The 27,333-nt window shown below is 37.6% G+C and overlaps 2 protein-coding genes across 3 annotated transcripts; both read left to right on the forward strand.

Annotated features, from left to right (window-relative positions):
• Positions 1-55: 55 nt before the first annotated feature.
• Positions 56-9,716, forward strand: LOC115224715. Of its 2 annotated transcripts, none has more exons than XM_036513843.1 (4): positions 56-337; positions 7,122-7,262; positions 9,302-9,617; positions 9,672-9,709. In XM_036513843.1, exons 1-3 carry the CDS (start codon positions 292-294, stop codon positions 9,583-9,585), a joined length of 471 nt encoding a protein of 156 aa, XP_036369736.1. In that variant the 5' UTR covers positions 56-291; the 3' UTR covers positions 9,586-9,617; positions 9,672-9,709. The 2 variants fall into 2 exon arrangements, with proteins under 2 accessions (XP_036369736.1, XP_036369737.1); XM_036513844.1 differs by having other exon boundaries at positions 58-337; positions 9,302-9,625; positions 9,696-9,716.
• A 7,939-nt stretch (positions 9,717-17,655) lies between these two features.
• LOC115224798 lies at positions 17,656-25,923 on the forward strand. Its single transcript, XM_029795721.2, has 3 exons — positions 17,656-17,995; positions 20,672-20,848; positions 24,434-25,923. The coding sequence occupies exons 1-3, from the start codon at positions 17,941-17,943 to the stop codon at positions 24,697-24,699; spliced, it is 498 nt and encodes a 165-aa protein (XP_029651581.1). The 5' UTR covers positions 17,656-17,940; the 3' UTR covers positions 24,700-25,923.
• Positions 25,924-27,333: the final 1,410 nt, after the last annotated feature.

A 27,333-nucleotide genomic window follows, 5' to 3' on the forward strand; every position in this document is an offset into this window, starting at 1 on the left:
CTCTTGCAACTACAAGAACGACATTAGCTTTATCAAGCTGTGTTAAAAACACACCAAAGATAATCTATTGTGAACTTTGTACCAAACCCGCACTATACAACATAGCAGACCCCACCAACTCTTTGCAAGCCTGTTGTCTTTCAGTGAATTTATCAATCACAGTATAGTAGGTGGTGGTGGTGGTGGAAGGAATATAATCACTGTGTGGTTCTGTCACAGCTTTCAAACAAAACACAAGCAACACACACAGACACACAAACAGACATAGTTGTGATTTTATATACTTCCTTCATGGATGTGAGAACTTCCTCGACCTTATGGCTTCTCTTCCTCACCAGTAAGTTTTCTTTTAAACTCCATTTTTGGTTTAGGGTTTTATTTATGCATTTATTTATTTTTTACCATAATCACCAGTGCACCACAATCCTCATCACCACCACTGCACCATCTATCACAGCCGTCCTGAGGCACAGGCATGGCTGTGTGGTAAGAAGTTTGCTTCCTAGCTGCATGGCCCCAAGTTCAATTCTACTGCATGGCACCTAGGAGAAATGCCTTCTACTATAACCCCAGGACAACCCAAGGCTTTTGAGTGGATTTGGTAGACAGAAACTGAAAGAAGCTCATCATCATATATGTGTGTGTGTGTGCGTGCATTTGTGTTGGTGCGGGAGTAGCTGTGTGATAAGAAGGTTGCTTCCTAAGCACATGGTTCCAGGTTCGGTCCCACTGTGTGGTACCTTTGGCAAGTGTCTTCTACTGTAGCCTCAGGCTGACCAAAGTCTTGTAAGTGGATTTGATAGACAGAAACTGAAAGAAGCCCGTCGTATATATATATATATATATATATATATATATATATATACACACACACATGTCTCTATTTGTGTGTCTGTGTTTGTCCCATCATCATTACTTGACACTGATGTTGGAGTGTTTACGTCTCCATAACTAAGCAGTCCAGCCAAGGACTCTCATAGAATAAGTACTAGGTTGACAAAGAATAAGTCTTGGAGTTGATTTCTTCAACTAAAGGTGGTGCTCCAACATGGCCACAGTCAAATAACTGAAACAAGTAAAAAAAATAAAAGAATATATATATATATATATATATATATAAATGGATGAAAGAATTATCCTTTGTTTACTGTTAACATGGAAAATTCAATAAACAGTTACCAGGGAAGCAAAATTCACGCAAGTAAGAAGGATGTAGTAGACTCCAGGTTAATGTGCAGTAATTTGTGTAGTATAAGTAAACTCCATTTATTTACTTATATATATATATAAGTAAGATTCAGTTGAACTAGGTACTTAAATTGAGGCACCTCATTAGGCTGGAATAATACACACACAACAACATTATGTAAATATAAAACTTGGTACATAAGTACTGACCGAATGATATTCTTACAGCGTATGTAGACAATTAGACCCAACTGAGTAAAGAAATCCACTCTCGAGCTATCCAGCCATGTGCATTATATTAAATGTATTGTCCATAATATTTATGAAGGGCAGATTCCGAGACAGGTGAATAAAATATAAATGAGTATCAGTAGAGGTACCGGTATCAGTCCATTATGGCCATTTCTAATGACGCCTTTAGTTGATTAATGAAAACATTCCATCATTATAAAGAAACCGTTTTCAGCATATGAATTCATGAACTTCAAAATAAAGAACTTTCGAAATGATTTAACAGAGTTTAAAATCTATAGAGCAAAAATATTTACAATGATTCTGCTACAATTACATATATATAAATATAATAATAAATATTAGGGAATAAATCCAAATTTACAGGGGAAAATCAGATTTAGGATTGAATCCAATTTTATAGTAAAATATTATATAATATTATTAGAGACAAAACCACTATTTTGCAAATCAAACAAGGAAATAATCAATACATAAAAAATTTTAATATAAAGTAAATAAATCGCCACTACAATTGTTTCCTGTCTTCAAATGACATTCATCAGGTGGATTTCATATCTAAAAATATCAATATTTTAAAATTTTTTAAAATAAATAAATTTAAAATGGCTAAAACTATAAATAATATAAATTTATCAATGAAAATATATAAAAATATATAATCTATATAAAATTTTTAAATTTAAAAAATTTTTAAATATTGATATTTTTAGATATGAAATCCACCTGATGAATGTCATTTGAAGACAGGAAACAATTGTAGTGGCGATTTATTTACTTTATATTAAAATTTTTTATGTATTGATTAAGTCTTTCCTTGTTTGATTTGCAAAATAGTGGTTTTGTCTCTAATAATATTATATATATATATATATATATATATATATACATACACACACACATATGGATATGTGTGTGCGTGGGGGGGGGGTGAAGGTGCATGGCACAGTGTTTAGAGCATCAAACTTATGATTGTGAGGTTGTGACTTCAATTCACGGACCAGGCTGTGTTGTGTTCTTGAGCAAGACACTTTATTTCATGTTGCTCCGGTTCACTCAGCTGTAGAAATGAGTTGTGACATCACAGGTGCCAAGCTGTATTAGTCTTTGCCTTTTCCTTGGATAATATTGGTGGTGTGGAGAGGGGAGGCTGGTATGCATGGGTAACTGCTGATCTTCCATAAAAACAACCCTAATTGGAGTTGAGTGACCGGTGGAGTTGAGTTCTGATATATATATATATATCATCATTTAATGTCTGTTGTCTATGCTGGAATAGGGTGAACAGTTTGAGCGGGGTTGGCATACTGGAAAGCTGCACCAGACTCCAGTCTGATTTGGCATGGTTTTCTATGGCTAGATGCCTTTCCTAGAGAGAGTAACTGGTGCTTTTACATGTCACCAGCACAGGTGCCATTTGCATGGCACCAGTATCTGCCACGACTGTAATTTTGCTCGGCTTGATGGGTCTTCTTCTCAAGCATGACATAATGGCAAAGGTCTTGCTCATTGCCTCCATGAGACCCAACACTCAAAAGAAACTCAGCTACTTTGCCTCCATGAAACCCAAAACTCAAAAGGAACTCAGCCACTATGCCTCTGTGAGCCCCAACACACAAAAGTTGTTCTTTACATGCCACCAGCTTGGATACCAGTTATGTGACTCCAGCATCAGGCCATGACTATAGTTTTACTTGGCTTGACAGGTCCTTTCAAGCACAGCATATTGCCAAAGGTCTCCGTCACTAGTCATAGCTTCTGTGAGGCTCAAAGTTTAAAGATCATGCTTCACCACCTCATCCCGTGTCTACCTCTACCACAGGTTCCCTCCATAGTTAGAGATCAGCACTTCTTTACGCAGCTGTCCTTGTCCATACACATCACATGACCATACCAGTGCAGTCATCTCTCTTGCACACCATATCTCATGCCTCTTAAGCCTAACTTTCTCTCAAGATACTTACACTGTCGAATATACACACTGACATTGCACATCCAGTGAAACATACTGGTTTCATTTCTTTCAAGCTATGCATGTAGCATAGCTGTTCGCATGAAGGCATCATACAATCTGCCTTTCACTCTGAGAGAGTGGCCTTTTGTTGCCAAGAGTAGTAGGAGCTCTCTGAATTTTGCCCAGCCTAATCTTCTCACAGCTATGCTCTCAAAGAATCCACCTCCACTACTAACTTGGTCACCTAGATAACAGAAACTATCTATTATCTCTAGCTTGCCCCTCTGGCAGTGGATGGAGTATATTTTCTACATATTTTCAGCATTTATTGTACCTGTGCATCTTCCACATACAAAAACTAGTTTTCCTGTTAACCTTCCTCTGATATTGCTGCACCTTTTATGGGTCCAAAGCTTAAACTGGGTGTATCTTATGGAGTTTCTACCTATGCCTTTTCTACACATTGAGCATGGCCATCTACCTGAAGGAATTTGTGGTTTGTCTGCCTTCCTACTTCCTAAGACTTTGATTTTTGCTAGGTTAACTCTAAAGCCCTTCGACTTTAGACCCTGCTTCCAAACGTGGAACTTCTCTAGTTCTGGTAGTGATTTAGCTATAAGAGCAAGGTTATCAGCATAGAGGAGCTCCCAGAGGCAGCCTGTCTTGAATTCCTCTGTTATTGCCAGGAGAACTATGATGAACAAGAGGAAGCTGAGCACTGATCCCTGGTGAACCCCAACTTGTACTCTGAATTCTTCTCTGTACTCATTGCCAACCCTCACTTAACTGGTAGCAAGCATCCCTGTACATAGCTTGTACAGCTTTCACCAACTACTTGTCTATCCCTAATTTCCAGTGACCACCAGATAAGGGATCAGGGGATCCTATCAAAGGCTTTCTCCAAGTCAACAAAGGCCAAGTACAGAGGTTTATCTTTGGCTATTTATTTCTCCTGCAGCTGCCATAACAGAAATATAGCACCATTAGTGTTTCTTCCTCACCAAACTGCATTTCATCTAGGTTAACTATCTCCCTGATTAGTTGGGCTATGACTTTCTCCATAGCTTTCATCACCTGATCCAACAATTTGATAACTCTGTAATTATTTCTATCTAAGGCATCACTTTTACCTTTGTAGCAGTTGACCTGTGCTGCTACACCAGTCATTGGGTATGACTCCTTCGTGAACCATCTGATTTAAAATACAAGTGACTAGACCATAACCCACACCACCAGATATTTTAAGCATCTCAGCAGTGATTCCTGATGGGCCAGGGGCTTTCCCTGTCTTCATATCCTTAATTGCTTTATCTACCAAGGTACTGTTGATTTGGATAGCTGGTCTCTCAATTGGGTCAACATTTGGTAGACTCTTCTCCTCCCATTCATTCTCCACATTCAACAGTCTTCCATAAAGGCATTTCCAAGTCTCTTCCTTTGCAGAATCATTAAATGCAAGTGCACCATCATCCATGCAGACACATTTCTTTCCTATGACATCACGATTTTCTCTTACACAATGTCTTGCAATCCAAAACACTTCAGTTTATTGGTCCTCTTTAAACTTCCAAATCCGTCTTTTCTAGATTGGTCTGCTTCTTGGCATCCTTCTGGCTGGAGTCTAAAATCACTAATGACTACTCTGTGCTGGGGAGTACATTCTTCACCAGGGAGGGTCTTTGTATTTAAGAGCAACCATGCATCCTGCTGTCTGGTGAGAATGTAATCGATCTGGCTATCACAGTCACCTGATTGGGAAGTTATTAAGTGGTTGGTTGTCTTCCTGATGTCGGTGTTGCAGATCAATGGGTTATTTGCATCACAGAACTCCAATAGCCTTGCACATTCTTCATTTCGGGGGCACCTATTCCCTGGCTCCTATGGACACCATGGAAGATACCAGGTTGCCGTCCGACATACCCATTGAAATCTCCAGTCACAAAGATGAGATCATTGCTCTGGTACCTGGCAATTCACTGCTATTAAAAGAAAATGATTTATTGTATGATTGTGGTTTTCATTCCTGGGCCAGGTAATGTGTTGTGTTCTTGAGCAAAGCACTTCATTCCACATTGCTCCAGTCCACTCAGTTGGTGTCCTACCCAGAGAGGGATATGTACATCGGAGAAACCAGGAAACTGGCCCCGTACTCCTTACGGACTAATGTGGACTAACCTGCTTCTTAATTCACTTCCTCTTCGTGTGGTGGCACTGTTTGTTGTTGTTGTTGTTGTTGTTTTAAACCCTCAGTCATCTTTGAGCTAAGAACTCTGCTAACACAGGCAATCTAATCATGGCCATCCCATCTTTTTTTAATTTTTTTCAGTGTATCTGAGACTGTGTTATTAAATGTCACCATTCTTTTTTTTTCTTTTCTTTTTTGATAAGATATGGTTTAAAGGAGATTTAGTTACTTTTTCTTGTAGGGCAAATGACTGAGCACAAACTCCATACAGATATCAGTAACAGTGGTTCTCCAGTAGAGGCTTGTCACCAGAAATGTCAAAGGCCTAGCTCCATGGATTGTGCTTTGCAAAGCAGGTCCCCATGCAACCTTTAACTTCTCATAGGGTCACCTACAGGGATTAAAGAAGAATTTAACAGTGGCCCATGTGTCACAGTTTCTTCTCTGTCGTTCCCCAGTCCCTGGAGCAGAATGTCATAAGGGCCACCCTTATGACATACAGAGGTCATAAGAGCTGCTGTTCTTTGACTGAAGTAAGAGAAGTCCTTATAACTTCCAAAGGACAATCCCAAGTCCTGCTGTAATTTTGACTCTGAAAAATATTTGAGAAAATCTGTATAGCTGAGTAGATAGAGAGTGAAACTAGTGAGGGAGAGTAAGCTGTGTAGATGAAAGGTGTGGGCTGCAAGAAGTGGAGAGAGAGGCAAAGAGATGAGGATGGTAGTAAGATAGTTATATACAACTAGCAGTATCGCCCGGCGTTGCTCGGGTTTGTAAGGGAAATAACTATATAAGCATTTTTAGAGAGTTACTTTCCTTAGCCATTTCTGTTTTGGTGTCTTCAAGCCATGAAGTCGTTGTTCTAAAAGAACACTGGTCTCCTTGACAACACTTTACGACGTTGATTTCCTTACACTCCCTTCCCCACAGCTTCACAAGGGAGGGAAGAAGGGGGAGAAGCAAACAGGTGCAGGTGTGACCATGGACGCCAACTCCGCCGCCATCGACACACGAAAAATTATGCATTAAAATGGAATAAAAAATGATATTAAATTATTTTTAAAATCGTAGACTCATCGTAGACATGCGCTAATACTTAGGCAAGCTCGATATGAATCACGACTATAAGATACCCGAATTTGGTTAAACTGCACCGCAAAATGTGGGAGTAGTTAGGAATCTAAATCGAAGGGGACAGACACTCACACAACTACAGTTTTATATATATAGATATTAGACAGAGAAGGGTGAAGAGAGTCACATATATATATAGAGAGAGGAAGGGGTTAGTATTAGATGTATGGGTAGAGCGGGGTGAGTATTAGATATATATATAGGCAAAGGGAAAGAGAGAGCTGGGAAGAGAGTCATACAAACTTTTAAAGAAAAAGTTGGGGAAAAGAGCCAAGGGCAAAAGGAGAGAAGTGGATGCAGAGGCAAAGAGAGAGAGAGAGGGGAAGGATAAGATTTACAGAGAAAATATTAATGAGGTTCCCTTCATTGTGAATATCTTTTAAATGCTGTTATATTTCTATATTCCAGCACAATGTGCCACAGCACTGCTCTGCTACCAATGTCAAAGCAATTTCACTCACTCAGACTGCGAAAATAATCTTAAACTAAAAGAATTTGTAGTGAATTGTAAGGATTCCTACTGTGCTGTGGAGAGCCTATATATTGATGGTAAGGCTGTTAGCTTTACTAAACAAGGAAAATTGAAATCTTTCAAATACTACCTTCTTCAATTTATTAATATCTGGATCTTTTCCTTTTGAACGGCAGTTTTCAACACAATTTCTAGTTAACTAAACACTTTTAAACTTCATATACTGGTAGAATGTGTCAAAATAAAACATTTTTTTCTCATGGCTTTCTTGAGAAAATTGTAATTTGTAAGTTTAACGTAGTTTAATTTTTTGAATTTTAACCAATCCTATCGCCTCTATTGAGCTAAAATCATTTGCTGCGTCTAAAACTGAGACAACATCCTGTCACTTTTATGTTTATGTTCAGAGAGCGTGTGTATAAAATTATAGAATCATTTTGTTTGTTAATTGTTTAAATTATTTTCCATTGCTTTCGTTTTAGCCTTTCATTTTTTTTTTTCTTAAGCAATGGAAAATAGTTTAAACAATACTCGTGTATCTCAAAACAAAAACAAAACAAATAATTTTAGACACACGCGTAACAATTAAATTAATTTAACAATTAATAAAAAAAAAACGAAAGGCTAAAATTTAGGGTTAGTGTTAGTGTTAGGGTTAGTGTTAGGGTTAGTGACAGGGGCTAGGGTTAGGGTTAGTGACAGGATGTTGTCTCAGTTTTAGACGCAGCAAATGATTTTAGCTCAATAGAGGCAATTGATTGGTTAAAATTCGAAAAATTAAACTACGTTAAACTTACAAATTACAATTTTCTCAAGAAAGCCAAGAGAAAAAATGTTTTATTTTGACACATTCTACCAGTATATGAAGTTTAAAAGTGTTTAGTTAACTAGAAATTGTGTTGAAAACTGCCGTTCAAAAGGAAAAGATCCTAATATCTTTCTTTTTAAGGTATAATAGACACATGGATGGCTGGATGGTAATAAGCCAGTTTTTTAATAATGTGGTCTTGGGTTCAGTCCCACTGCTTGGCAACTTGAGCCAGTGTCTTTTCACTATAGCCCTGAGTCAACCAAAGCTTTGTGAGTGGATTTCAGAGATGGAAACTGAAAGAAGGCATTGTATATTTGCAATGGCCTCTCTCTCTCTGAGAGTGAAAGGTAGATTGCATGATGCTTATGTATGAACAGTTATGCTCCAAGGTAGTGAGATATGGGCCCTAAATGAAGACAACATGCATAGACTTGGGAGGAATGAAGTTGGAATGCTTTGAAGGATGTGCAACATCAGTGTACATGTATGACAAGGTGCAAATGTGCTGAGAGAAAAGTTGAACATGAACGAAATTAGAGGCAGCTTGCAAAAGAAAAGACAACATTGGTTTGGGTGTGTGATGCATATGGATGAAGACGTAAGTATGTATGAATGGATGCTTTTCTTTGAGTTTATTTCTGAATTACGAGAGTTCCTGATGTTTGTAAATATGTGGTTGAGTTGGAGTGTTGGTCGAACTGTCGATGCCTACACTCAAGTGTGTGTGTGTATTCACCTAAAGAATCTCAAGACTGAGAATCTTTGGAAAGTCTTACAAATCTTCCCTGTGCCATTAATAGATTGGATTTGAGGAATCCACATCAGTTTCTTTTGCACTTTCTTCAAAAAAACCTAGCATTTCAAGGTTTTGTATGTACATATGTATGTATGTATGTATGCAGGAGGACTTAAACGACATGCAAAGATACATGAAGCCCAGTTACAACTACAGCCAGCTATTACCGGTAAAGGTTTTAGTTGCCAATTCTGTACAAGACATTGTAGATCTTTAGCTGGGCTAAAAAGTCACATTCGATCACAGAACCAGTAACAGCTAAGCTTCGTGCAATGGCCATACTCGATAACGAGGAGGTAGCCATAATGTATTATGTATGTATGTTTGTATATGTATGTATATGTATGTATGTATGTATGTATATATGTATGTATGTATGTGTGTGGGTATGCATGTATATACGTATGTATGCATGCATGTATGTAGTTGTGTAATTATGTTATGGACAGTCTATTTTTATTTAACATTGTCAATCTTTTACAAAATGCTTTCCACCTTTGATATTCCAGGTAAAACAAACATATTCAGCAGACACTGTAGCAATGGAAGCATGACAATTGCTAACAATCCCAAGATGAAGCACCTTAATGCTGAGACCAACATCACTGTGTATGCACGCAGAAAGGGAGCAGTGGTTGCTGCTTCCATCTGCAACAAAGACTACTGCAATGGCCCAGCAAACACCTCCCCAAAACTACGTCTACAATTTTCCCTTATTATTCTCTCTATTTCTCTCTTCTACACTTTTCTTTCATTCGCTTCATTTAACACTTTAAACAGTCATCACAATTAATTGTATTGCCACCTGTGTGTTTGTTTGTGTGTGTGTGTGTGTGTGTGTGTGTGTGTGTGTGTGTGTGTGTGTGTGTGCACATGCACGTGTGTGTATAGGTAGATAGATAGATAGACAAATAGATAGGTAGACAGGCAGACAGACAGATAGATATATTATACATATTAATTTACTCTTTTACTTGTTTCAGTCATTTGACTGCAGCCATGCTGGAGCACCACCTTTAGTCGACCAAGTCGACCCCAGGACTTATTCTTTGTAAGCCTAGTACTTATTCTATTGGTCTCTTTTGCCGAACCGCTAAGTTACAGGGACATAAACACCCCAGCATCAGTTGTCAAGCGATGTTGGGGTGGACAAACACAGAAACACAAACACACACACACACACATATATATATATATATACGACGGGCTTCTTTCAGTTTCCATCTACCAAATCCACTCACAAGGCTTTGGTCAGCCAGAGACTATAGTAGAAGACACTTGCCCAAGGTGCCACGCAGTGGGACTGAACCTGGAACCATGTGGTTGGTAAGCAAGCTACATACCACACAGCCACTCCTACGCCCATACATATATGCGCCTGCGCATATATGTATGTATGTAAGAAAATTCATTTAATTGTTCTCATTATTTGTAAAAACATATACGTCTCATTTTCTCCATAGATCTTAATCAGGAGAATGGTATCTACCATCGTATTTCAATGTTCCCTGAGTGTTATGCTTTATATACCAACTCCAAATTATTTCATTTCACGTCTTTTTCACTCCTTTCCCTCACTTCTTCAAAAGTATTTTTTGGCAGAAATAACAGAAATTAATAAAATGATTTTCAAACTGCATTGAATGGCTTTCTCAAACTGAATTTTACACACACACACATTTATATAAAGCATTTCATGTTGCTCCAGTCCACTCAGCAGGTAAACAATGAGCCATCTTGTGATGGACTGGCTTCCCATCCAGGGGAAAATATATACACCAGAGAAACCAGGAAACCAGCCCTATGAGTGTATAACTCAGGAAGAATCTATTTATATACAGTCAAGTAATACAACTCATATTATACATACATATCTTTTATCTTTTACTTGTTTTAGTCAATAGAATGCAGCCATACTGGGGCACTGCCTTGAAAAACTTTTAGTTGAATAAATTGACCCGGTTGTTAGTTTTGCCTAATCTTTTGCCTAATCACTAGGTTTTGGGGACATAACACACCAACACCAGTTGTCAAACGGTGATGGGGGACAAACACAAGTGCAAAGACATACACTATATATATATATATATATATATATATATACGAGGGGCCTAACTCATAGTAATAAGTAAAACCCCCTGACCCACTTGCAGTTGTTTGATTTAGCTGAAATTTTGCATGTGCACTTATTTATACCTCTATAGATTAAGTGGCGAATTACAGCTCTGAACTAATTGTGGTTTCTGATTTACAGGTGTTTGAACTGAGTCAAGTGTGAAATGGAGCCTGTTGAGTGTCGAGCAGTGATCTGGTTTTTGTATTTGAAAGGACGCACACCACGGGAGACTTTTGATGAAATGAAAGTAACTTATGGTGATGATGCCCCATCATATGACCTTGTAAAACGCTGGCATTGTGAATTCAAACATAGTCGGAACTCTGTGGAAACAGCTCCCAGATCTGGTCACCCCCTTCTGCCGTTGATGAGACATCTGTCCATCAAGTTGAGGCTGGCATTTTGGAAGGTCAACACATAACTATTCGCCAAATAGCCCATACGGTCAAGATTAGTACCGGGTCTGTGGAAACTATCATTCATGACCATTTGCATATGCAAAAGGTGTCTGCCAGATGGATTTCCAGGTTGCTCACACCTTTCCAGAAGCAAGAACGCGTTGAGTGCTCGAGGATGAATTTGGAGATGTGCCAAGAAGATGAGTCAAAATTTTTCAAAAGACTGATCACACAGGATAAAACCTGGGTCCATCACTATGATCCATAGACCAAAGCCCAGTCAATGCAGTGAAAGCACCGTGACTCACCTCCTCCAAAGAAGGCAAGGGTGCAGCCCTCTGCTGACAAGGTTATGCTCACAGTCTTCTGGGACCAGGACGGAGTAGTGATGACAGATTTCCTGGCAATGGGTACCACAATTACAGGAGCCTATTATGCTTCACTTTTGAGGAAATTAAGAGAAGCTATCAAAATCAAGAGGCGGGGCAAGATCAGCAAAGGCATCCTCCTCCTGCAGGACAACACTCCGGTCCACAACTCGCGTGTCGCCAGATCAGAAGCACAGGCGTGCAGCTATGAACTCCTCCCCTTGCACCCTCTGATTTTCACCTCTTCCCAGCCATGAAGTTGATTTTGAAAGGAAAGCGTTTCCCAGATGATGCAGCCTTGATTTCTGAAGTCACGTCGTGGTTGGAGGACCAAGTTGGGGTCTTCTACAAAAACGGTCTCCAGAGCTGTATCAAACGATGGGTAGTTCCTATGTAGGAAAAGACTAATAACTGTGCCAAGTGTTGTTGCTCTACTGCTATGGGAAGTGGGTCAGGGGCATTACTTATTGAACGCCCCACGTATATATATATATATATATATATATATATATATATATGTATACGACAGGTTTCTTTCAGTTTCCATCTACCAATCCACTTACAAGGTTTTGGTTGGCCTGAGGCTTTAGTAGAAAACACTTGCTCTAGGTGCTACACAATGGGACTGAACATGGAACCATGAGGTTGAGAAGCAAGCTTCTTACCACACAGCCATCATATTAATATCTTCTACACAAAAAAGAAGTTAAAGCTAACGTAGCATTACAAACACACTTTTATGCCTTTACAAGGAAATGATACACACAAACACACACACACACACACACACACACCTCAGTAACATGGAGGCACACCTTGCATCACAGCTGAAAACTTGCAATAAATCATTGGAGATATGATATAAACTTCCTACATAAGAAAAAGGCCACATATTTAGGAATGAACAATGAGGTGTAACCGACTAAATCAAACCGGTACTTAACTGGTAGCTTTTATAATTGACTGCAAAAGAATGAAAAGACAGAGCTGATCTTAATAAAATTTGAACAAAGGAAATAAAAAGCCAGATTAAATATTGCAAGGTATTTTGTTCAACTCTCTAACTATTCTGCTAATCTCTTGTCCCTGAAATTATGATATTAAGTTTTAACATAAATTTATAAGGAGTTGGCCAGAGGTTAGTTGATGACATCAAGCTTGAACTTCACTGATGTCATAATACTTTTAACCCTAGAAAGCTGAAAGGTAAAATCACTGCTGGTGGTTTGTGAATGCAGCCCTTGAATAAAGTGACATGAATACTTGTCACATTTGAGAATACGGTAGATATATAAAAATAATCCATACAAAAATGTCAGCCAGGTGCATTAGCAGGTAATTTATTTTCTGATCAGACTGAAATAGGATGTAATAACTCAAGTGAAAACTTGTGAATAAAAATCCCAATACCTATATATACCTGCATTTTTACATACCTTTCTGTCTATTCAATTTAGCACACCTTGCCAAGTAACCATGGTATCTAGTTTGATGATGTAATTCTTTTTTCACAAGGATTCAAGCATAACAAATTTATTCATGCGCGTATGTGTTTGAGTAAATGTGTGTGTATGTGTGTGTATGTATGTATGTATATATATATATATATATATATAGGCGCAGGAGTGGCTGTGTGGTAAGTAGCTTGCTAACCAACCACACGGTTGCGGGTTCAGTCCCACTGCGTGGCATCTTGGGCAAGTGTCTTCTGCTATAGCCCCGGGCCGACCAATGCCTTGTGAGTGGATTTGGTAGACGGAAACTGAAAGAAGCCTGTCGTATATATGTATATATATGTATATGTGTGTGTTTGTGTGTCTGTGTTTGTCCCCCTAGCATTGCTTGACAACCGATGCTGGTGTGTTTAGGTCCCCGTCACTTAGCGGTTCGGCAAAAAGAGACCGATAGAATAAGTACTAAAAGGTGGTGCTCCAGCATGGCCGCAGTCAAATGACTGAAACAAGTAAAAGAGTAAAAGAGTAATATATATATATATATATATATATTTATATATGCAGGTACATGTATATAAATTTAAACAAATCTTTTTTATAAAGCTGCCAAAACAACATAAGTTAGAAGAAATAAGACTGACAAGTCAATGATTTGCACTTTTACACCCTGTTTCAACATGTCAAGATTAGAATCCATTCTTTGGGAAATCTTAGGAGAAATGGTGTTGAGTTCATTTCTCTGAAGTTTTCCTGAAGAAGGGCTCCTACTTAGAAATATTGATACACACTGACTTGTATTATTTCTTATAACTTGCATTGTTATAACTTCATAAAAAAATTAAACAAACAAACAAACAAATATGCACATACATACATGCATGCATGCATGCATGTATGTAAGTATGTATGTATGTATGTATGTATGTATGTATGTATGTATGTATGTATGTATATGGATGAATGAATTGTCCTTTGTTTGCTGTTAACATCGAAAATTCAATAAACAGTAACCAGGGTAGCAAAATTCACGTAAGTAACAAGGATGTACCAACCTATTCAAAAGTAGAAATTCCAGGTTAGTGTGCAGTAATTTGTACATATTTACTTATATACTTATACTATTTACTTGTCCCGTTTGTTGTCCCCTTATTTCGCTCTCGCGTCTCATGTTTGATCTTTGACCTCTGGCCGAAATCAGATCGCCATGTTGATTCGTTAGCTACTGCACGCATTTTTTTTCTCTCCTTCTTTCTGTGTTTTTCTCTCTCTGTGTATCTTTCTGTTGAAGAGCGTAGGCTCGAAATGTTAAAGACTTGTTTTATTTATATTTCCTGAGCGCCATACTAATACAATTGTTCGTTTGTTTTCCACCTGCCTTCGTCTTTTGTTTATTTTCATAAAGCTTCCCGTTATATATATATATATATATATATATATATATATATATATATATATATATATATATATATATATATATATATTATATATATATATATATATATATATATATATATATATTATATATATATATATATATATATATACATATATATATATATAGGGGGTACCCAGAAGAAATTGGAATTTCGCAATATTATTTTATTCACTTAGTTTTACATGTTTACACTTTTATCGCATTCAAATTATTCTCCATTTGAAGCAATTCATCAGTCCAGCTACATTTTCCACTATTCGAAGCAGTACTGAAACTCTTGCCAAGTGATGCCTTTTTACACCTCTGTCCTTTTTTCTGTTCACTTATTCCAAATCTGCAAATTTCCATAGCATCAGTTTTCATCACCACTGATGAATTTCGAAAAATGGTCTGGATCAACTTCCAACTGTTCTTTCAGTTCATGACACTCATTTAGACGAGACTAATTTTGCTCTGTAAGCAAGCAAGGTGCAAATTTTTCTGCAACTCTTTTCATTTGCAATTCTTCACTCAAAATTCGTTGGCAGTAACTCCAAGGCACATATCAACAAGTTTGTCAATTGTTCATCAATCAGTTCATGAATTTTCATGTTTTCATTCATCCAGGAGGTTGACGGTCATCCTGAATGAGGTTGGTCCTCAATTGATAAGTGACCATTCCTAAAGTGTGGAAACCACTTGTAAACTTGTGTTTTGTTCATGGCAGCATCCTTGTAAGCTGTTTGAAGCATGACAGTTGTTTCAGCTGCCATTTTCCCCTAGTAGGAAACAGAATTTCATGGAAGCATACTGTTCTTTTGTTTCAGCCATCACAAAAATTGACAAACAGAGGAGAAGCACTGCTAGACAAAGATGCATCACATAGCAGTACAACACCCAATGCCGCTGGTTGACAGACTAGTGCCTGAGGATCACATCAAGTGTTTTCTAGGGTGGAAGCCTGAACTACAACAGGTTTGTCCCACAGAGAACGTTTCCGGTTACTTTTGGGTACCCTCTTCTATATATGTCAGACAATACTTCATGTAAACTATAGGGCCCGTGTGTGTGTGTGTGTGATGTGTATGTGTATATATGTGTGTGTGTGTGTGTGAATATATTTAAGTATATATATATACACACACACATATATATATAAGTATATATATATAAAAGTATATATATATATATATATATATATATATATATATATATATATATATATATTATATATATATATATATATATATATATATATATAGAGAGAGAGAGAGAGAGAGAGAGAGAGAGAGAGAAATATATGTACATCCACAAACCTATCATTCATTTGTTTTACATCTGTTTCTCCATGCCACCATGGGTTAGGCATATATATTTTTGAGATATTGTTTATTGTTTTACAACCAGATGCCCTCTCAACACACTTGAACATAGAATAGTGGTTTATGCCTTTGGAGTAAATGTTACACAGACTGAGTAACAAAAGACAGTCTGACAAAAGAAGGTATGGAAACTGAATGATCCCTCTGCTACTCAGGTTCAGAAAGGCTCTGAATAACCAATTTGTAGAAAAGGAAGAAGTGATATTGTCATATCTCAGGCGTGTTATTATGCCAATAAAAAACTCATGCTCTGGTTCTATTTAACTTCTTTTATTATTATTAGTTAATTTAACTATTTAACGAATTAATGAATTGATTGCATGGTTGATCATTTGGTCACTCAATTAGTTAGGTAGGTAAATTAAAAACCTTTCATCACCATTCACAACCCACGGATGGCAACAAAAGGACTTTTCAAACTCAACTGATTGATTGATTAACTGAATGATTAGTTAGTTGGTTAAATAGTTAACCAACTGACTAACTATGGAGAAGTGAAATAAAACCAGTGCATGTGTTTATTACTCTTAGCATAATGACCCTCCCAATATACAACAAAATATTTTTCAACATGAATTCACATCAAAAATCAAATACAAAAAGGGAAGAAGGGACAGTTACAACATGGAGCTCAACTAAGAATCTTTATGAGACAACCTGCTGCAACCATAAATCAAATCTGTGGTTGGAGCAAAGTTCTAAACCAGGTAGAAGGAGACATGGTGAAATGATAGAGTAGTGATTGCTATAAAGCTAAGAGGTGGCTGGAAATACTGCAAGAGAGAAATTGAATGTAAGAAGTGATACAAAGGTGAGAGACATGGAATGTTTTGAGATTGTAAAGGGGCGTATAAGCAGGAATCAAGACATTGTTGAGGAAAAGTGGTTTCAGATTGAGAATGACATACATGCTGTCAGTGGTATTGAGAAGACAGTCTTGGGAGTGCTACTTCAAGAGGTTACTGAATGTAGAGAATGAGTGAGAGAAAGCATAAGCTACCCCAAGAAGATACAATAGAGGGATGAACTATTGATCCTGAGAGTTGCATAGTTAAAAGTGAGGGTAAGGATATGAAAGCAGGAAAATCAACCTGATCATTAGAGATCGTCAATGAGACACTGAAGCTATCCAACAAAACAGGATGCTAACAATTCTGCTTGGAACATAAAGTAGCATGACATTTTGATAGGAGGTTTTAATTTAGATAACTTTAAGCCTTTAACATTTAAATTGGCCATATCCAGTCCTATATTCTACCTGTTTTATGTTCAAACTGACCAGATCTTGCCTCTCACACCTACCCTACTATGTCATCCTAAAAACAAACAGTCACATCATTGAAATCTCAAGGCTGTGACATAATGCCTTATTACTTGGAAACAATGTCAATGAAGAAGCAAAGCATTCGACAGAGTAATCTGAATACGAAAGGATTAAAATAGGAAGTTTGTATCAGAGATGGTCTGGAGTGGATTGCTATCAAAATGGCTAATGTTAATCACAGGTGTATGAGTTTTAGAAGTCCCCCCCTTTCTTTCTCATGCACACACTCTCCCCCCTCTCTCTACTCCCCCCTTTCATTTACTGAGAACTGAGGAGTAAAATTACAACTGTTGCTTCAGTATTGAGACTTTTATACTAGTTTTGCCACACCCATCACACTCTATGAATTCATATCCAATGACATAGGGAAATCCTGATGACACTCTGCTGTCAATCATAAAGTTCTTTCATTCACCCACAATCACCAGTCTTGCTTACAGCCTAAAACTTACCAAACCATAAAAACCAACACACACACACATTACACTTATCTATATATACATTACATATAATCACACAAACACATGCTCGCACATACACACATATCTTTTATGTATGTGTGTATATAAATACATATAAACACATATATACATTACATATAACCACACACACACACAAACTCATACACAGACACATACATTATACTACCTTGCAGTGTTCCTAATAAGAAGAAATAAGATTTGAGAGAAAACATGTCGGCTCAAGGCTTACATTGGTTCATCATACCTTTATGTCTTCTAATATCAGGTAAGAAACTTTGTAAATATCTCTCAACTAATGATTATTTCTTTTGGATTATGTGAGAATGTATTTGAATCAGAATTAATGTTTGTTTGTTGAGCCTTTATCTATTTCGTTTACTCTCTACAAGTCCTTATGTCTCTCTCTCTCTCTACCACAGCCAGACATTCCTTGTCTCTGTTGAATTCATCATCTCTCTAAATATATGTCTGCCTGTCTATCTGTTTGTCTGGCTGTCAGTTTGTCTGCCTCCATCTCTAATTACCTCTCTGTCTCATCAGTCTCTAAGTCCATCTCTCTATTTATCAACCTCTTCCTGTTTGTTTTTGTTGTTTAGTTCCTCATTAGCCTTCACTGAGCAGACATAAGATCAAATGGGCTTTAAGCCATGTCTGCATCATCCTTTACCCAAACATTCTGTATATCAAACCACATTACCTAAAGAGCCCCTTTTTGAAAACTCTCTCTCTCTCTCTCTCTCTCTCTCTCTCTCTCTCTCTCTCTCTCTCTCTCTCTCTCTCTCTCTCTCTCTCTCTCTCTCTCTCCCTCTCTCTCTCTCTCTGTAAAATAGCAAATAGAGACGACAGAGAGGGTTTACAAGTGCAAAAAGGCAAAGTTCAGTCAACCTTTATATATTTCAGGCACAAAGGTCCATCATCAGAAGTGAATGGCTTAAAAACTTGATCTTGCCATGATGATTACCTTTTAAAGATGGGCCTTCACGCCTAAAATATATAAAGGTTTCTTAAATTTCCATTCATGCATTGCTATAAGCTCTCCATCTTCATTAATTGCCATATTACTCCTGGATCACAATGCTTCAGGCAAAACCTACAATGATCTTCATATATGTATGTGTGTGTGTGTGTGAGTTTGGATTTACCCTCATCTTCCTACGTGTTTGCTGACTATAAACAATAATACATGGGGTGTCCTTCACTTGCGGGTCCACATTATTATTCTGCTATTTCTGTGAATCAACTCCTCAATCACAGAGAGTACCTAACCCCTTAGCATTCAGATTATTCTCTCAAATCCGATGCTTATTTATTTTCATTATTTTGAATCAAAAGGCAGCAAGCTGGTGGAAGTGTTAGTATGCCAAGTAAAATGTCTGTCTGCACGTTCTGAGTTGAAATTCCGCCAAGGTCGACTTTGCCTTTCATCCTTTCAAGGGTCAATAAATAAGGTACCAGTTGAGCACTTGGGTTGATGTAATCGACTTGTCCCCTACCCCCAAATTTCAGGCTTTGTTTCTATAGTGGAAAGGATTATTTTGAATTAATCTTGTAGCTTTGAGATTTGGATGATGTGATTGTTATTTTTAGAATGACATTGTAAGGTTGGTGTAAGAGATCAGATCTAGCCACTTTGAATATAAAACAGGTGAAATATTTTGACAGACATGACTAATTTAGATGCAAAAGCAGTGTTTCCCAACCTATTTTCCCCCAAGCCCCTCAATAACTTTTAAGAAAAGTTGGCCCCACTACTGGTAGGATAAATACAACTTTATTCTTAATATTTCATCACAATTATCTACTGGAAAAGAATCTTCTAGCAACTCTTTTATTAAATACTGAGTACAAAAAACAGTACATCATTGTCTAAGAAAAAACCATTGTCCACAATTCCATGTCCCACTAAATAAAAGAAAAAATATTTTGGATCCCAAGCCCTACCACAATTTTCCCATGCCCCACCGGTGGGGTGTATGCCCCTTGTTAGGAATCACTGAGTTAAAGGGTTAAATTATCAAAACAAAGTACCAAAATAAATTTTAAAATATATTTGACATGTAACTTCAGAAACCAAAAATTATGTGACATGGAATTCAACTATAAGTGGCCGATACTCCGCATTGGAGGGTTAAAGGCATAAAGAAGAAAGAAGAAGCCTCAGTCTGATTAACAGCTTGTTTGTGAGTGGATTTGGTAGTTGGAAACTACAAGGAAGCCAGTTATGTGTGTGTGTGTGTGTGTGTGTGTGTGCGTATGTGTGCATCTATGTGTAAGCATGAAGTCATTTCTACTTCTTTGCATGAATCCCACCTACATGCACACACACATGCATGCACACACACAAACACACACACATTAAGGAAAGACAATAAAACAGGACATTGTTGTCATGCTTACATTTCCAGTGAATAATATTGTTATTCTGCAACAGTCTCACAGTTTTGAGAAACACCACCACTACCACCTCCACCAACACCACTACCATCACTACCACTCTCCCCAGGTATTTAATTTATCAACGCTGAAAGGATGAGAGGCAAAGTCGACCTCAGCAGAATTTGAACCCACACATTAAGGAAAGACAATAAAACAGGACATTGTTGTCATGCTTACATTTCCAGTGAATAATATTGTTATTCTGCAACAGTCTCACAGTTTTGAGAAACACCACCACTACCACCTCCACCAACACCACTACCATCACTACCACTCTCCCCAGGTATTTAATTTGCTACTCCCCATCACCACCACTAACCCTACTTCCCTACCTAACTACTATTACTACTACTACCACCACCACTACCACCTCCACCGTCACCACCATCACCACTTCCATTCTTTCCACTACCCACTAGTACTACTCCCCCCCACCACCACCACCACAACCCCCACCACCACCACTACCACTACTTCTCAAAAGTTAATGTCACTTCCATTGCAGTTTTGCGTGTCACCAGCCTACAATGTTTTCATTGTTCCAGCTCAGCTCCTGGTTCCAAATGTGAAACGGGTGTTAAGGAATTTGCCAAGTACAACAGTTCTAAATTTGCACAAAACTGTTCTGACTACAGTTTTCAAGGCAAAGCTTTCTGTGCCATTGAAACCAGATTTATCAATGGTAAGAATGATTTCTTTTTTTTCAAACCTGTTTGTTGATGTTGTTTTTGTTGTTGTTAGGTAAGAGAACAATGCATGCCATCATGGGGAATCTGGAGTACAAATATCTGAAACCCAAAATACCCCTCATGACTACCAGTCTGATAAGAATACACCCAGCACATGCATCCCAACCATATGTGCATGACATGGTGATCTCATATCAAGATAGACAGCACATGACCTTGCCAGTGGGGCCCCAGTTGGTATCTTCTTCAGGTTGAGTAGTGAATCATACTCAAAAGGTCCTTGAATAAGGGTTATTTAAGAATGATGAATGAAACACCCGTTTCCAGGGGGTAAATTATTCAAACCCCAAAGAATCCCTCTCAATGCATGGCTATGATGCTCCCCCACTATTTGTACTCACACATATAATCAGTCACTAATCAGTCAACTCATTAAAGTCAAGCAACTGACATGTAAATCAGAATATTTGTTGTAATCATCATCATCATTATCATTATTAAGGCAGTGAGCTGGCAGAATCATCGTCATCGTTGCCGCTGTCGTCATTGCAGCAAGCTGGCAGAATCATTAGCACATCAGGCACTACATTGTGGGTTCAAATTCTGCTGAGGTCGACTTTGCCTCTCATCCTTTCAGCGTTGATAAATTAAATACCTGTGAAACACTGGAGTCGCTGTAACTCGCTAGTCTCCTCCCCATAAATTTCAGGCCTTGTGCCTTTAGTAGAAAGTATGGTGCATCTTAGTGCAGTCTCAGAGAGCAGAACAACCCTCCCACCTTCAAGTGAGATCAATCAGAGAGGATGTCATATTCATTCAAAGGGCCTCAAGTTTTGATACCATCTCTGTACTTTTTAAAGCAGAAGAGCTGGCCATTAAGCATTTGGTGGGACCTCACAAAACTGACCAGCTCATTATATTCCCGTCCTACACAGGTAGAAGAATAATGAAAGTTCGAGTCGCCAGAATAACACCAGGTATCAGCGTATGGTGCCTCGTCAGATGCATGATCGTGGAGGGAATCAACACCCTCCTCCTAAAAGTCCAATGGGCGCAAAGAGAAGACTGGGTTAGGATGGATTAGGAAATGCTAGTCCAAATAAAACCACAAGGCTTGGAGAATATCCCAGATCATGTCCGCCTCAAGTTACCCCGATCTCTGAGGGCAGAAGGCCATATTGCTTTGCTTGTGGTGAAACAACACACCTACAAGCACTCTGCCCTCAGCAAATAAGTACACAGGTCTGTAGACCTCCGCTGACATCAACACCAAGACTGGGAAAGCAAAAAACAGCACCAGCTGTAGAAAGATCAGCACCACCAACAACATGGAAAGCAGCAAAAATAGCAACAACAGTGGCGGTGGTTGCAGGCATAACAATAGCACCAGCAGGAAAACAGTCATTGAGGTCAACCACAAAAACCAACAGCTTGCAATCAAGTCCAACAACACCTTCTATCTCTCTCTCTCAAACAAAACGCAGGAAAAGATACACATACAAACACGAATTCGCTTCCACACAGAGAGGAGGAGGTTACAACAGACACTGGTTCTATCACATTGAAAAGTGATGAGGAGGGGGAACAGAGTAATTCCAAAAATCCAAAAAAGAAGTCATAGAGGTGAAACATCTTGTCCTGCACCAAAACAAGATAACAAAGAAACTACACACGCACCCACAACAAATGCAGAAACTCAGACAACTCCTGCAGCACCACAATCATCAACTGAAGTACCACAAGCACCAAAAACCCCACTACAGATAGAAATATATCCCAAAAGGAAACTCACACCACAAACGCAACAATAACAGCGAAAAAAACAACGATGCAGGCAACTAACTTAGTGTTAGTAAGGAGAGCCAACAAAGAAGCGATGGCCCTCTTATCACGAAGGGAAGACATTGAAAAAGGTGGGGGGGGGAAACTTATTGGACTAGTACGTGCAATGTGTCAAAGGACCTAATGATGGTGAGGATGGATCTGGACATTTTCCAAACATTAGGGTTGCCTTTACACATGATGTAGGGATCCCTCAAGTAAATGCCAATGCAAGGCTTCTACAAGGGTTCCCAAAGGAGCCCAACGAAGAAATGGAGGTGGGATCACCCAATCTCCAATGGCACCAGGAGGGTATCACTCCTCATCTTTCTTTCCCTCCTTTTAGGCCAATATGGTGATGCTAAGGGTAGGTTGCATAAATGTACGTGGCCTGGGGTCATTCTGGGAATGAGGTTGCTTTCTCAATGACCTCAGGTGGTTGAATTTGGATGTAGTAGCTGTCAGTGAGACCAAGATTGCAGACATACACATCTTAGCACCCATTTATGATGATTCTGAGATTTTCGCATCTTTTAGTTGACCAGGTATGGGAAGTGGCGTGTCAGTGTTGTTCAAAAAAGGCTTGGATCTCGAGTTATGGTGGATCTTCCTGGACACTCACAAACACACACACACACACACCTATATATAAAAATATATATATATATACAACATACTTCTTTCAGTTTCTGTCTATGAAATCCACTCAAAAGGCTTTAGTTGGCACAAGGTTATAGTAGAAGACACTTGCCCAAGGTTCCATGCAGTGGGACTGAACCCGAAACCATGTGGTTGGGAAGCAAGCTTGTCACTTTATGGCCAGATTTCTGCAAGAGGATGATAGTTGTGTGGTCATGGTTGTAGTTGTGGCAGTGGTGACAGCATCAGTGACAGAGGAAGGAGCGACAGCAATGGTGGATGTGATGGCAGCAGGAGCAATGGTGGGGGAAGGGTGGGGGTGATGGTAGCCATGGTGGTAATGGTGCTAAACTAAGCGGTACATTAGCTCTAATAGCTAAGAATTATGGACACAAAACAAATCAGAACAAATATCGCTAAGAATCCTGCCATTTACACTTTCATTTGCATTTCATTTTATCAGTCCTGAAGGGATAAAAAGCTGAGTCAACGACAGTGGAATTTGAACTCAGAATACAGTGACCTGGAGAAAGTACTGCAATGTATTTTGTGAAATGCTTTGATTACTCAAGTAATTCATTGGCCACACCTGGGAAGGAAATCACAGTGACTGTCTAGGAGAGGTAGAGAATGAGGTACATGGAAGAAGGGGTCAAGAGAAATGGAGTTGAAATGAGAGGCTATTAGACCATAGAAATTGTTACCTGGCTAAAGATCAAACACTGAATGGCAATGTGGATGAGTGACCCTAATGACCACATGTGGTTTGGCATTACTAATGACCCCAGATTCATCCTCAATATAATATTGGTTTCAAATTTTTCCACAAGGCCAGCAATTTCAGGTAAGAAGGTAAGTTGATTACATCAACCCCATTGCTCATTTGGTACTTATTTTATTGACCCCAAAAAGATGAAAGGCAAAGTTAACCTCAGCAAAATTTGAACTCAGAACATAAAGACAGACAAAATGCTGCCAAGTATTTTACCTGGATTCTGCCAGCTCATCACCCTCGTTTACAGTAATAATTGTGGACTAACAGTGCTTTGTAATTAACAAAAATTATAATTAACTTATCAACAATTTTAAAACATTCTTTTTCTTTTTTTATCTCTTAGGTAAGAGTTCATATTTGATTAGAGAATGTTCTGATGGAAACACTTTCACCTTCGATAAGAACTACGATACTTTCCACAAATTACGATACCTTAATCCTGAGAAAAACACAACACTATGTACCTTTTTCAACGGCATATTGTGTTTGACAATATGTGAAACAGATTTTTGCAATGGTCCTCAAAGTACGGCTGTGATAAATTCACACACACCTGCATTGGTCATTACTTTAGCAACAGGCATTTTGGCTTTGTTGCAGTCATACTAAAAGAAAATACTCAAATTTGATTTTTTTTTTTTTTTTTTTACATTTTTGTTGTTGTTTTTGAGGCTTATTTTTTCTGAGCCATTGTGAATAATGCAGCATTTATCAAGATTACAGTTACATGTGATGTCTGTTAGCAACAACCAATTCATGTGAGAATGTCATGTCTGTTAGCAACAACTTGTATACTGCAAATTAGCAACAACTGGAGATGGTGTAAGGTTGTGGGGAAGGAAAGTGAGTCACAGCACTCATTCATAATGAACCCCATCTCAAAATGGAAATGTATGGGGGTGGGGTGCAAGAGTGTGTCACAGCGCTTACTCAAAACACATTTTGACTACAGACACTATTGAAATATGCTAATTTTGTTGATATTGTAAAAACAAATATGTAAACAATTACTAATACTGTAATATATATATACATATATATATAAGATTTTCTAACAAAAATAAAAATAAACTGGTGGCGTCCCATTTTAAGAATATATATGTCATATGAAAGATTCCCAATATGATTGAAAACTTTTACTCACTAAGCAGACAATGTTGGAATTTAGTAACCTATTGAACCTAATTTCTGTCCTTCACCATATTGTTACAATGAACTATATACACATAATATATATATATATACATTGCATACAAGTGTGTGTGTGAGTTAAAATTAAAGTTTAAATTTAAAATTTTAACTTTGCATGTTGGGTGTGTCACTTCACTAGTAGTAAGCTGACAAAGTGTGTTTGCTGCCTATGGCTACATGGTGTCATCCACAGTAATTGCACCATCACCGCTGGATGTATGATAGGAATTCCTCAGTGTACGTTGACTAAAGACAATGGATATGGAAGATAAAGTATACTGGAAACTTTATTTATCACAATGTGTCAAAACGATTGTTGCGATAAATAAAGCTTCCAGTATTCTCTATCTTCCATATCTATTGCTTCTACTATGTCAGTGATTCCCAGCCTGGGGTCTGCAGATTCTAGGTGGTTCACAAAGGTAGTACTGGGGGTCTGTGAACTAAATTCAAGATTCCATATATTTATATATTTATTTATATATAAGGATAAGCATATTAAAAGGGTGTTTAAATGAAAGGCTTGGAAACCACTGTTGGGAACCACTGTATTATGTATATGTTTGTGTATAAATAAATAGTGTGTGTCAAAAGTTACACATTAAAAGATTTGACACTTATAAATTATTATTATCATTATTATTATTTTTCAGTAGTTTTATTTTTATCATGTGCTTTTACTGCACTACAAAGCACAGCTCTGTGTGCCTTGGGTATGTGCTGTGTTTTGTTGTAAAGCTCTTATTTTTACTATATTGAAAGTGTTATACATAGGATGTGTGCGGTGCCTAGTAGGGCTGTTTTCTGTATGTAATAAATATTTGCTAGACCTGGTGTTTTTGTTATGCATTTGTCTGAATATTTTTTATCATACCTAATGTGTCTATAATTGTTGTCATTATTATTATTATTACTCATTTTTTTCATCATGTATAAGTATATGTATATTCATCATTATTTTATTTTATCTATTTAACTTTAGAAAAATTAAAGCATGTCTTTAACAATTCCGGAGCGTATTGAACTTATTCTGTACCTGACTTTTGGTCCACCCTGTACGTGAGTGTGAGCATGTGTGTGTGTGTATATATATATATATATATATGCATCATTTAATTCATTTGATGCTTTACGTCTGCTTTCCATGCTGGTATGGGTTGGAGGGTTCGATATGATCCAACAGGTTGGAAACCATGTCTTGCTCCAACATCTTAGCTTTTGGCATGGTTTCTATGGCTATATGACCCACTTAACACCGAAAATTATACATACATACATACGTACTCACACACATTTACATATATGTATGTAATACCTCTTATATGTATTTAATACTATTTACTGAACCTCAGTTTTTTTTTATATGCTAGACCACTGGTGTTAAAATTGATGTTATCAAATTAATATCCAGTTTTTCAGCCTCATTTTAATTTTATATATATATATATATATATATATATATATATAGAAGGACTAGAACTGTTTCATTCAAGAGAAATCATCAGGAAGCTCTGAGCTTCCTGATGATTTCTCTTGAATGAAACAGTTCTAGTCTTGTAGAAGCTCCTTCTATATAATAAATTAATTTTACTCTGCTATGTATTGAGTACCTTATTTACTGTGGTTAACCCCGAATCAACCCGGGACCTACATATATATATATATATATGTATGTATGTATGTATATGCAAACATTCATATATATATATATATATATGTATGTATGTATGTATGTATATGCAAACATTCATATATATATACAATATATACCCACAAACATACATACATTTGTATACACACATACACACAGATGTCACACTAACTGAAAGTGTGAGTGTACTAAGATTTCATCTTTTATTATTACTAGAACACAGTACATGAATCACACAAAAACACACACCAAAATCTAGATAGAAAAATACATTCATATGTAACACACTTGTACTCTACAGATTTTTCCACAAAAATAGTCGATTAATAATAGATATATAACTCCTGACATAACAGTGCTAAAATAAATTCACTGATAACATTTATCAATCATAAACAAAA

The sequence above is a fragment of the Octopus sinensis genome, linkage group LG26 (assembly GCF_006345805.1).
Source record: "Octopus sinensis linkage group LG26, ASM634580v1, whole genome shotgun sequence".
NCBI lineage: Eukaryota > Metazoa > Mollusca > Cephalopoda > Octopoda > Octopodidae > Octopus > Octopus sinensis.